The sequence below is a fragment of the Chelonia mydas genome, chromosome 22, assembly GCF_015237465.2.
Source record: "Chelonia mydas isolate rCheMyd1 chromosome 22, rCheMyd1.pri.v2, whole genome shotgun sequence".
In the NCBI taxonomy this organism is placed as follows: domain Eukaryota; kingdom Metazoa; phylum Chordata; order Testudines; family Cheloniidae; genus Chelonia; species Chelonia mydas.
Genome location: NC_051262.2, coordinates 5,969,458 through 5,982,341, shown reverse-complemented (window position 1 = coordinate 5,982,341; position 12,884 = coordinate 5,969,458). Strand labels below are relative to the sequence as shown.

The 12,884-nt window shown below is 39.7% G+C and overlaps 1 protein-coding gene across 4 annotated transcripts in view; it reads left to right on the top strand.

Moving 5' to 3' along the window:
* Nucleotides 1–12,884, top strand: part of ARHGAP32 (Rho GTPase activating protein 32) — a 266,577-nt gene that overhangs the window by 171,355 nt on the left and 82,338 nt on the right. For 2 of the 4 annotated variants that reach the window (XM_043534160.1, XM_043534159.1), the window contains 2 exons: nucleotides 6,675–6,725; nucleotides 9,657–9,731. The exons of the other annotated variants lie outside the window; for them this stretch is intronic. In XM_043534160.1, coding sequence (XP_043390095.1) covers nucleotides 6,675–6,725; nucleotides 9,657–9,731 — 126 coding nt within the window. The remainder of the gene's footprint in view (nucleotides 1–6,674; nucleotides 6,726–9,656; nucleotides 9,732–12,884) is intronic. 4 annotated transcript variants of the gene reach the window in all.

The window sequence follows — 12,884 nt, the reverse complement described above, 5'->3', positions numbered from 1 at the left end:
CCACTGACTGGTGCACATGCATGACCCCATGTATTTCTGCACATCCTAATGATACTGAGATTGTTCTTTGCTCTGTGGTTTTTTAAAATTTATTATTATAAATCCTGCTTTAAAAGGTCACCCTAACTGCTGTCTCTGTGTCAAGGGAAACATCTTGAAATCACTGATCTGGCTGCGTTAAAACAATGCAGCGTAGCAGCAAGCAGTCCCTCTAGGATAACTGAGTGATAGGGAATGAAGGGTTTTCCCCTTTTCTGGGGAATGCCTGGGAGAACACCCACCTTAATGATACGTTTTATCTGCCAAGAGTACCAATTTGACACTTTTTTAAAAAACTGTCGTTCCAGGGATTGATTTTACTAAGTGAAGTTCCTTTTGACAAATTCTGTTTTAGTTCTCAGGGCTTGTGGCTCACCAGTAAAGAGTCATGAACGCTAAGGTATCTATGCAGTGCATCAATCTGCATGCTTTGAATGGCTGAACATTCGGAAAGAATACTTTCCACTGTTGCCCCAGTCCCCCTGCCCTGCCTTCATCCTCTCCAGGAACGTGGGAATGTACTTGTGTTAGCTTCTCTGTTGCACAGCTCATTAGCAAGTCAAGTCATTGCAGCAGGTGTGCGCTCAGTAAATCCAATATGCATTTCTCAAAGCTTGAACTTGATCTGTAAGTACTGCAGTCATTCACTTCTTCAACCGTGTTTTTATCAGTCCAAACATGTAGACAAAGGCAACTTTAGACCCTAATATAAGCTAGGCTGAGGAAGACCATCACAGTCACAAGTGTTTATCATTAAATATGGCTCAGACAATTAAATTAAATGTCACGAATTGCTGGGGAGTAGTTTCTTAGTAAGCCTTAATGAGAGATAATAAAGCAGCATAGATTAATATATTCTATTTGGCTTTAACAGCACGCTGGAGAGGGGTGGTTTTTTTTCACAATCAAAGAAAACATTTGTTTTGTATAAAAAGTACAAGCTCTATTGCAGTTAGTACATGAAAGGATTATTAGGTCTCAGTGTTAACCTTCCTTAATAGTTACCCCGTACATACGGTAGGCCCCAAGCATTCAGGATTTACTTAAGGCTACCAAGAAAAAAACAAAGCCACATCTTAAGCCTACAATCAACAGAACCTTCACATTAAAAATAGAATCTTGAATTGCCATCTGTCCCATTGTAAGTAACCTGGTTTGTGAATGGAGAGAGGTATTTACATTTATAGTAGGCAGCTCAGCAGCCTGCATATCTGGAGACTTAAAAAATATTTTTAACAGTGTTCTGTTTTTCAGTCTCTTCTGAGAAATGACCTAATATAGAAGAGCTGTTTAGATAGGACAGGCCAAACTAGTGCCTATGGATAAAATTTTCAAAAGAGCCTAAGTGCCATTGGCTTTCAGTGAGACATAGGCCCCGATTTTTAAAGATATCGAGGCATTGCTGTGTTCAGCGTTGCGACACCTAACTTATTTAGGAGGCTAAGCGTCATTTTCAAAAGGCACCTACGAGCCAAAATCCCATTGACAAACATTGGTATTTTGGCTCCTATGTGTCTAAGTCCCTTTTGAAAATGAGATTTAGGCTTCTAAACCAGTTAGGTGCTGCAATACAGAGTGCAGCAACCCCTAAATGCCTTAAAAAATCTGGGCCGTAGGCTCCCCAGTAGCCAACTCCCTTTTGAAAATTGGACTTAGGCTCCTATATCACCTTAATGCTTTTGAAAATTTACTCTATAGCCTTATATCGAGCATCACAAAGAAATGCATCAGAGGCCCAGTTCAATCGGGCACTTCTGCACATGCTTAACTGCCTTGTTGAAAAGGAATTGATTTAAGAATGTGCTTAAAGTTAAGAATGTGCTTAGGTCCCCAAATTAGCACCAGGTCAGCACCTTGCTGGCAATCTCAGCTGAAAAGACAAGGCATGGAGACTGAACGATACATTCAGTTTTCACCCATTTTTTCACGTTCTGTGTGTATATAAATCTCCTCACTGTATTTTCCACTGAATGCATCCGATGAAGTGAGCTGTAGCTCACGAAAGCTTATGCTCAAATAAATTGGTTAGTCTCTAAGGTGCCACAGTCCTCCTTTAGTTTTTAGAAGCAGTCCCTCCGCAACATGGTTAAAGTTGTGTTGGTGGGACAATGTGGAGAAATCTGTATTTCCCCTACCTATATTGTGTGCGTTCTGTGAATATAATGCGTGACTCAGGCTTCCAGACCAATTTCCAAACATGTTAAAGTTCACATCAGATATCTTTTTAATTATCTATATTTTAGTGTTGCCGTTAGCTTTTCCAGGGAACAGCGAGATGCTTTTCCAATAGGAATTGGTTGGGGCCTTACTTTACCTTAGTAGGGTATTCCAACCAGAATCAACCTAAGGTTTTAGATTTCGACTCAGTAAAACATATTTAGCAAAATGTGACCTTTGTTTCCTTAATCAGAATTTTGTGTGTAAAGCATTCAGGATGTTTTGTATCTACAGCATTGAGTTGTTTGCCATGAAGGAATTTACAAACATAGAACTGATTGTGTTGTTTAATTGCTCATAGATTTTGCTGGATTAAGTAATCTAATGAAAAGCAGATGTAAAGCAAAGAATTTCCTGCCCTGCTATTTATTATTATTCATAGTGACTGAGATCTTGATTTGCAGAAGTGATGGGAGTAACACTTTAATAGACTCATAAAATACTAGGTTGGGCTTAAATGAAGTACAATTAATGAGTGAGATTCAAATGAAAATGAGATGTTGGAGGCTAAAGAGGAGAGTTGGGACTAGGTACAGGCTGCATTTAGGAATAATGTTTCTTTAATTATAGAGGTGTTTGCTAACACCAGAGATGTGAGCTGAATAACTGTCTAAAGAAAAACAGGAAACCTGGATTTAAGTGAAAATTTTATCCATTTTATCCAGTTATTCTGACATTCAAAGGACTAAGAAAAGAAAAAATGCTTCTTGCCATGAGTTTGCTTTAAGATATATTTGACAATAAAGCTTGTAATTAAAACTAGCATTTCTGAATGCGTCAGTGGCATCATTTGTGAAATGAAAGCCCAGTGTAACACTTTAAATTGGTTTCAATTCTGCTTTAATACAGAATTTGTAGTTGTGTGTAGATATATATGTAGACCTATACCTTATTAATTCAAAATAAACAGTCCAATTTATGATAGCTAAAGTGGGTTCCTATATTGCTTGGAATGAGTTGTCTTTTTATAACCATGATCTCTATCACCAACATCAGGCTTATAAATACCAAGCTTTAATTTCAAGTGTATTTCAGTATTTATTCTGCAAACATAGCATCTCAAGTCATGATCCAGTGAGACCTCACAAGCTTAGCTGGAGAAGACTCCATGAGTACCTCCATGGGGCAGTACATAATAAAGCTAGGTGCTTCAGGAATCAGTGAGAGTTATTCTTTGAGTAGCATTTTCCCTTTTGAATTTGCATTGACCAGTGCACCAGATTATTTCTAGTGAGTCCAATACCACAGAAGTAGAGCTGGGCAAATAATGGATTTTTTGGTTCACTGGCAATTCTGAAAAATCAAAAAAATTCATTTGGGGGCAAACTAATAATGGAATTTTTTGAAAATTTTGGCTATCCAAAAGTCAGAAAATATTTCAAGTGGGATTGAACTCGACACAAATTCATGAATAATTTTGGGTCGACTGAAACTTCATTTTTCAGCGAATAAACTATTTGACAAAATATTTTGCCTAGCTCCGTGCAAGGCACTCTCCTTTTTCAGTTGAGATCCACAACCAATGACGTGTTTCTGTTTATTAGAAACTCCATAGTACAGAGCAAGAGTGTGCTGGCCAAATTCCCATTTGTTTGAGTAACTGTAATTTACCTTCTTCAATTCCATTTCATTTGGCAATGGAATTCTAATCTTCACTTCCTGTCCCAAATTATTATGTAGTGTTACTATGCACTGTTTGACAATGAGTAATTCCCACCCCAGAGGTGACTGAACTTGAGTGGTACCGTAGATGGAAGTAGTGCCTGGCTGTATGGTTTTTAAAGAGTTTTGGGACACTTGGAGATGACAGATGACACACACATTCCAGATACTATTATTCTTTCTGGTGAGATGTGAGCCTTTTAAACTTTCAGCCTGCTGCTTAGCTGAGGGAAAACCATCAGTGTTTTTCCTCAAAGTGGAATGTTTGGAAGTGCCTTTCAAGTGTTTTACTCCTCTCATCCAGTATTGTTCATCTCTGGTAGGTGTTGTCTGGGAACAGGATGTGCATTTGTTCATATCATCTCAGTTTGTCAGTTTTTCATTATAATGATTTTAGGCATCATCTCTTTTTATGTGTCATCTTTGGTCACTAACCTTTGGATATCCGCTATGGTAGTTGAATGTCATTTAAAAAAGGGTATCATGCTTATCCTCATGCATGAACTCATTGTATGTCTTGCTTGTTAACATGTAACTTGTTATTGTGTGTCTTATCCTGCATAAAGCCTTGCTTACCAAATCTTGTCTCAGAAATACTTTGGCTTGATAGTTTGTTGGAAGGTGTTTGAACATACGTCACCTCTTAAATTGGGAGAGATTAGTGCAATATGAAAACAAAGCATAAACATAAGCAGTTGACGGCATGAAGTTCTGAGCGTAGTGGAGAAGGGGTGGGTTGGTGCGGGACATCTCTCTCTCACTCATTACTCTTTCAAAGCTCCGAACTCTTTAAAACTCCAGTGGGGCTGTGCCACCACTAACCCGAATATCAGCCTTGTTTATAACCAAGGAATTCGGGTTTTTTAGATTTAACAGGTACATTTACTTATCTACTATCTATATGCACATATATACTAGCAAATCCTCATTAAAGCTTAACACCATATATATAATATGTATTATACTTATATATATGGTGTTAAGCCTTAATGAGGATTAGCTAATATTTTAATACATGTGTTGCAAGTTGTTAACCACGAATAAATATTTTTAACATAATAATGAAGATGAATCAAAACTCCAGATTCAAATAACCCACTGAACTTCAGAGATGTTTAAAATCCAGGTCTGTGGTACGAATTGAGTATTGAAAATGAATCCATCATTTTAAATGCAAAGATGTAAAACTGAGTTGCACCAATTGTTTAAGAGATGGTTGCTAACAAAACAAATGCTGAAGAAGTTGAACCTGCATTAAAATAAGATAGTTGTAAACTCTGGAGACAAGGACAAAGTGTTTTGTTTAAGATGTACTGGAATATGCAGATGAAGGGAGAAAACAGCATAGATTCAGTAATGCAGATCCTGTATTTTAGCAGACCAGTTAGCACTGGTTAATGCCCACTGGAAATAGATTCTAGCTGGCAGTTACTCTAGACAAAACACAAATTGATTGTTAAAACATGTATAATTAAATGTAGTACCATTTTTGTTAATCCTCAGCTATGATTTAAAAATAATTAATTATTGAGTTTTTAATGTATAACTTTCCTGTTAAATCTAAATTGAATTGGAATTTTAGTGAGCCAGCTTGAGGCTACACTTTCAGTGTGCTGCTGGAAAGGAGCGAAATGCACTAGTGTGCCTGGGGCTGATGCATGTAGTTCTCTGTGCAGTAACCTGAAAATGTTCTTGTAATATTCACAAACTTAGACACCAGTTCTACGAGATGTTATGTAATCTCAGCTCCCCTTGAATTTAATAGGTGCTGCAGGTGGTCAACACCTTGCAGGACTGGGGGACCCTCTTCTACACATGCATCTTGTTATTAAATGGTTTTTTTTTTTTTGCAAAGCATCTTCCATGTGTATGTCTCAGGTGTTATGGGCACCAACTGTCAGTCAGCCCATCAGGTTGAGTGCTCATAATAAGACTTTAACAGGACAAAGTCAACTTGTTTAGGACCCAGATTTAAAGTGTTCTAATCTGGTGCAAAATTACTTCTGGATTCCTATTGGCATTTGGTTTTTAAAATTAATTATAAATGTAAACCAGCCCTTCAGGCTGACACATCAAATACGCTCCCCTCGCTATTCTGCAGTGAGTTAATAGAGTAACCCTGTTGTCAAAGCCCTGCACTTTCCTTCACATCTTTGCGGGCCATCATGCACAGACTGAGAAGTAAGTTAAAGCCGCTTTTTGCTTGAGCGCCATTAGAAATGAAGCAAAATAAAATGTAAAAGGGGACCCAGTCAGGTAGAGAAGTATATTATTTTTGTAAATGTAATATTGCAAACTCCGGAGATGATTTCTTTCCTGGTTGGAATTGTCCATCTTTATAGAGATGATACAGCTCCCATACTTGGCTCTGATTCAACAAAGCACATGCGTGACCGTAAACACATGCTTACATCTCATTGAGATAATGGGACTAAATCATGTGTTCAAGTGTGTTGCTCAGCAGGGATGGGATAAAGGTTAAAACATACGTTCAGGTGCTTTTCTGAATCAGGCCCCTTGTTAGGTGCTGAGTCCCTTGAACTCCTGGTTGATTTTAGTGGGGTTTAGGACACTCCGCACCTCTCAGAAGGTTTCCAGCACCTTGCAGGATTGATTAGGTCCATATGTGGGTTTGCAAGGAAATGGCACTGCTTGCAGTCTAGCCACGCTTGAATTGAAATTGACCCATTTTGAATGGGTGCATGTTTTAACCATTTCTTTCTTTCTTTTTTTTTTTTTTAATTGTACCTTCCCAGTATCCCCTGCCCACGGAGCCCGTCCAGCGTCTTGGAGCTACTTCCCCCCTTGTACGTTTTCATTTATTCCTTTTTTCTCTCTTTCGTTTTTGCATACATAGCTGCAATGCTTTGAGGGATGTTCAAGGAAGCCAAAGCCAGACTGTATTGCAATGTGTGCCTTTAAGATCTTTAAACATAAAACAAATGCAGCTGGGAAACAAAGACAATGATAATTCTAACCCTCTTCTGCCAAATATGCTAGGGTCACTATATGGCATTAAAACCATGATCAAAGATGAAGAAAACACCTTCATAACCCCCGTGCAAACAAAATGAGGGTGTCAGCTGGAAGAAAGACAGGCTAAAGAGTTGGGAGATGGAAGAGAACTAAATATAGCGCGGACAGCGCATTATATATTTTAAAACAATCTTCAGGAGAAAAATAATTAAGCTGATTTTCTTTTGCATGCATAGCTGCAATGCTTTGAGGGATGTTCAAGGAAGCCAAAGCCAGACTGTATTGCAATGTGTGCCTTTAAGATCTTTAAACATAAAACAAATGCAGCTGGGAAACAAAGACAATGATAATTCTAACCTTCTTCTGCCAAATATGCTAGCGTCACTATATGGCATTAAAACCATGATCAAAGATGAAGAAAACACCTTCATAACCCCCGTCCAAACAAAATGAGGGTGTCAGCTGGAGGAAAGACAGGCTAAAGAGTTGGGAGATGGAAGAGAACTAAATATAGCGCGGACAGCGCATTATATATTTTAAAACAATCTTCAGGAGAAAAATAATTAAGCTGATTTTCTTAAAAGTGGGTAGATAATTTTATTAGTACCAAGCACTCCCCAGCCCCAGAATGACTCTGTGAGGTGACCTGGGAGCAGTATTCTTTTAGTGCCCAGTACAGCGGGCCTCTGATTTTGGTTGGGGCCTCTAGACCCTGATGCAACACAAATAATAATCAGTCCAGTGACAGTAAAATTATATCCCCTTGTCAGAAATTTAAGATCTTAAAGGTGGAAGCCTGATACATGTTGAGCCTCCCTTGTACATCCCCCACTGTAAGATGCTTTTTTATTCTTGGCTTTCCATAATTCAAAGAATAAACTTTTAAACAAATTGATTATTTAAAAAGTCCCCATCTCCTTGCCCCACCCTTCCCAGCAAATTGGTCTAAAGATGGTGCTTTGCACTGCATGGTGGGGAATGGGAATGTGGGAATGGGAATATCTTTCTATGTGGATCAGCCGGGATTTGGGGACCATTGCAGAGACATCTCTGGATGGAAGGAAGGGTGTCATCTGACAGCACTCCTATCAGTTATGAGGAGCCTCTTTGATGAATGCCCGCAGTGAGGCAGTGGGGGCTTACAGACTTGGCAGAAGGATACTGGCCACCCATGAGGCCATGAAAGAGAGCAACAGAGCAGTGCCTGCTTATGTCTCCGATAGGGTCATGCAATAGGGGAAAGCTTTCCTTCTTTAAATATTGCCAGCAGTGTCCATAATCATAAAGGAGCTGTTTTCTTTGTCATCCCAACTTTCAGTGACAAAGCAAAGAGCCTGAGGGTATTGATATTGGGGCAGAGACTCTGTGAAAGAGGGTAAAGTCGATTGACACAAGAAGCCATATTATTGACATACAATGTAAACAAATTTTGCAGTGAGGATAATGAGTACTAGTGAGAACCAAGAGGGGTTTTGGTTTTGAGGTTTTTTGGATGTGTGGAAAAAACAGAGAGAGGAAGAATCTTCTTCGTTTCTTCTTGTACAGAGAAACTTTGTGGGAAAGAAGTAAACCTTGATCCCTCCAGAAATGTCATTCTTTCTAGGGTTCAGCAGCAGTTAACCTCAGATGATGTGTTTTTTTTTTCCTTTTGTAACCTGAAAAAAAGAGTGGCTACCTCTCTGGTTACTTAATGCAACCTGAAAGGTCAACACTCAGACTCACTCTGCTTTAAAACCGTTTCGTTAGAGGGAAGAGTTCAAACACTGAATCAAGTATCATATTTCTGCTCAAAGGTATAAAGCTTATTAGTGGTTTTACTTGTTTTTCATGTGAAATTAATTTCTTTTGGCAGCCATGTCCCTTTCTGAGTAATACAAATGAAGCAAATAGATTAGAAATTTGGCTGCCACGGTACATGGAACGCCAGTACATACCATGTGAGACTTCATTGACATGCTTAAGTATTCATCTGTGCTCTACACCGGTGGTTCTTGTTTGTAGTATTTCCCTATATCAAAGGGCCCCAGTTAAACATCTCCTGTTTCTAGTAATTTAGGAAGACTTTGTGTGTGTTTTATTTTTTAATAGAAGTTTCCCTCCTCCCCCCAGACTTTGCCAGTGTTAGGGGGTGGGTATCTCCCTTCTTTGTTTTTCTGCTCATGTAGCTTTCTTTAGAGTTAGAAGGAGATGCATGTTCATCTAGGAGGAAAGGTTTATAGCGCATGAGCCTAATTTTAAGATTTGCTGAGCATCCATGGCTCCCATTGACTTCAGCGGGAGCTGAGCACCTCTGAAAATGTGGCTCTATATCTTTTGGGTCCTGACTACACCTGACACCGGGACTGTGCAAGCTGCAGCCACAACACCATCGGTACTAGCAAGGTTCTAGCACTGCCATTATCAAAATCCTTATACACCAGTGCTAGGAACCTGCTGACAACAATCATATTTACATGTGGTTGCAGATAGCCCAGTTCTTTTCAAAGGATAGGCTTGTGGGTAGGCTGCCTACATCTAGTTTCACCCTCATAAATGTGTAGAATGTGTGGTGTGTCCTACAGAATCTGTGCCTCAGAGCACATCAGATCAGAACCCAGACTTTTGACGGGTTCATTCTGTTAATACTCTCTCTGCAAATGAAATCGTTAGTCTCCTAGAGTTTGTTCTGTTAGCTTTTTTTTAAATTAACCATGTTTGTCCTTTCTCTTACCTTGTCCCTCTCTGCACCCCCGTTCCCCCCCCCCTCCCCAAATTGCATGCAGATTTGGAGATGGCTAGTGTAAAGCCAGGTTCTGCATATGTTACAGAGACTCTGAACCAGTCCCAGCTGAGCTCAGGTAGAGCCATTATGGACAATTAGCTTCTCAGTGTCCTAACCCAAAGTCTAACACTGTACGTGATAGCAGTAGCTGTATACTAACACCTTAGGTTTGGTTACAGAAGCTAGATATAGTTGAAATAGACTATGTTGATTTTTATTTCTTTCTGACGTCTGGAAAAGTAAGAGCCTGATCCTGAAAATCCTTCTTCATGCAAGCAGTTTTTCCATGACTAATCCCATTGCAGTCAGTGGAACAGTATTCTAGAATAAGATTAGCAGGATTGGATTATTTTAACATGGCAGTACTGATGTTATTCATTCGCATCATGGGTTAACTCAGAAATCTCCTCACCTGCATAAGGTCTGAATCTAAAACACAGTTCCTTTTATAGTGCTTATAAAATACATGGTACCAAAACTGTCTTGTTCGTGCAAAACAGAGGAGAGCTTGCTCAGAGAGGAAAGAAAAGAAATGTGGTTTAAATGCTGTAGTTTAGCAGCATCTTAAATGGCCATGATGTGTGCACTGTTACAGTGATAGCTAAGAACCGCTGTGTTGTCGTTGTCATGACTCCCTTGCAACAGCCTCTCAGGAGAAACAGGAGGTAAAATTAAAGCACTGTAAAGGAGCTGAGGGACTGCAGTGTGCCACGGATAGATCCAGCGTGCTCTAGCTGTCCATTTGGCAGTTATTGCGAATGACTCACTAACATGCATTTTAATATCTTGTTTTTATGAATGAATATCTGGAGTTGTCTTTGACATAATTTTATACAAAACTATAGCCTAAGGGAGGTGAGTGGTAATGGGGTATGTTGCCTTTGTGGGCGTTCTCAGCAGAGAGAGGTCGAGGATGGAATGTGTGCACAAAGCAACCATCAAGGCAGCAGAAGTTGTTTCTCCAAGGGAGGGCTGAGACATGCTGGCAAGGGTCAGTGCGGGGGGAAGCTTGCACTTCTTCTGTGCCCATTCTGCTGGTGAACAGAGGATTTCATTATTCAGAGCTGTTAGCACAACATCTTTCCACCAGCACTAAATTCACCTAAAATAGTTTAAAAAAAAAAAAAAAAAAAAAAAAAGAGAGAGAGAGGGGCCGGGGAGATATTACAAGTGGGATTTTCCCAAAGTGCCTACAGGACTTAGGAACACGGGTGTTCCATTGAAAATCATGGGATTTTGTGCTCCTGAATTCCTTGGGTGCACTTTAAAAAAAAATCTTCATAAGCTGAACTTAATAAAGTGACCAAGAGCCATAAAGTACAGTTATTGGTGTGCTGGATCGATGCTGTGCAGTAAAAATGGGTTAATTTAATATCTTGTGCAATGACTCATGGTCCCACAGAACTCAGGGCTGTGGGTCACATGCTGTCACCATATATGTCTTTGAAGCACTTTACTCTACCCCCTTGAATTGGAACTGAAGTGTACTCATGTCCCCGCTATACATTATTCACACACAATCCCTGTTTAGTAAACTGATTGCGTTTCCATGGGTGTCATTAATGTTAATGAATGGTGCCATTGATGTTACTCTAATAAGTGAGTCACCAACACTTCCAAGTACCTGTCAGATCTTCCTTTTGCCTGCACTGTCCACAATATTATCATCGTGGTTCTTTCTTTCCCACATATGAGGGCTAATTAATGAGCTTAAAGTTTGTACAGTGCTTTGATGGAAAGTGCTTCAGAAGGGCCAAGTATTATTTTCATTGTCTCTCATAATTGCATATCTCCCTATTGCCACCTTTTCATTATTGCCCGTGTCTGCTACTGCCTCGACTCTACCCACCTCAGCTGAACTCCTCCTGGATACTTTTATCTTCTCACTTTAAAGGTCAGCAGCAAAGGAAATTTTTTTTGTTGGGCTTTTGCCCTCTTTTGCTTCTTTATAATGGATAAAGAAGGGCTGGACATTTCCACCCGCCACTCCCTCCAGTTCTTTCTCAGTATTATTTTGCTGCTATTTTGTACCTGAGAAATATCAGCAGAAGCAAGGCAAGTCTTCCTTAGTTTTACTGTTTTGGAAGTTTCAGGATGTTTATTTAGAACTCCAGGCATAATGCTTACCACGAGTAGCTCCAGTGACTTCCTATCCTTAGAAGATTGGATTTCTTGGGGGACAGTCATGGTGTCTTTAAGTGACTGTCCAGGACCATAACAGAGGTGTGGGATATGGTATCTCATTGGAAACACTGACTGTCTTTTTTGCTCTTTAAATTCATGTGCAGGGTTACAAAAATAGCAGTAACATTTTCCTCTGACATCATTTAACAGCACCCATGTTTCTTTCACTCTGTGCCTCTTGTTCTGTTCCATTTCCCCCTTTCTCACTGCAGTAAATAAATACATAAAAAAGTGGGGAGACCAGAGCAGAGTGCTGACCTAATGGGGTGCTGCTATATGCAAGATTCACCTGCTCTGCATTGAACTCTAAACCCTAAAACCTGTAGCAGACAGTGTGAACTTGGAAGAACTTCAATTTTTAATATTCTAGGAACAAGTATTAATAAACTGTGGACATTAGATGCTCTCATAAATGTTTATTGCAGAAGATCTGAAGTATCCTCTGCAAAGTAGTCTGTGTGCTGTAACAATGTATAAGAGGTCTTATAAATTGAGTGTGGGAAACATCCAACGTCTGTTCCTTGAAAACACTATCAAAAGGACATCTTTGCACCGCACCCCACAAATCTCTAGAAACTGCCTGCCATGAAATTACTCACTGTGCTTTATATGCAATTCAAAGAGCTTCCCAGAGGATTTACAGGAGCGATAAATCCCCTCTGTGCATGTCCTCCGTCTATATATCAGCCACAGTCTAGATGGAAATCTCAAGCTCTTTGCAGAAATGAAGCCAGTGAAAAGTGCTATTTTAAAGGACGAGTGTCTCACAGTTTGAGGTGACCTGGTAGGACATTTAATGCAACAAATGAAGGAAAAGCTGTCCTTGAAATAGACTGAAGGTAGAATATCCCCCTCTTTGGTCTGTGTCGGCAGGAAGCTGGGATCCAGGATGATCGGTCATAATATGGCTATAGCTGCCGTCAATAACCTACTCTCCACCCCAACTACCCAAATCAGCTTCAGAACATAGGAAGTCAAGCAATGTGTGCAATCAAAAGGCCATATTTCCTCATCCTCCTGTGGGATTTTCCACTGGAAGTGGTGC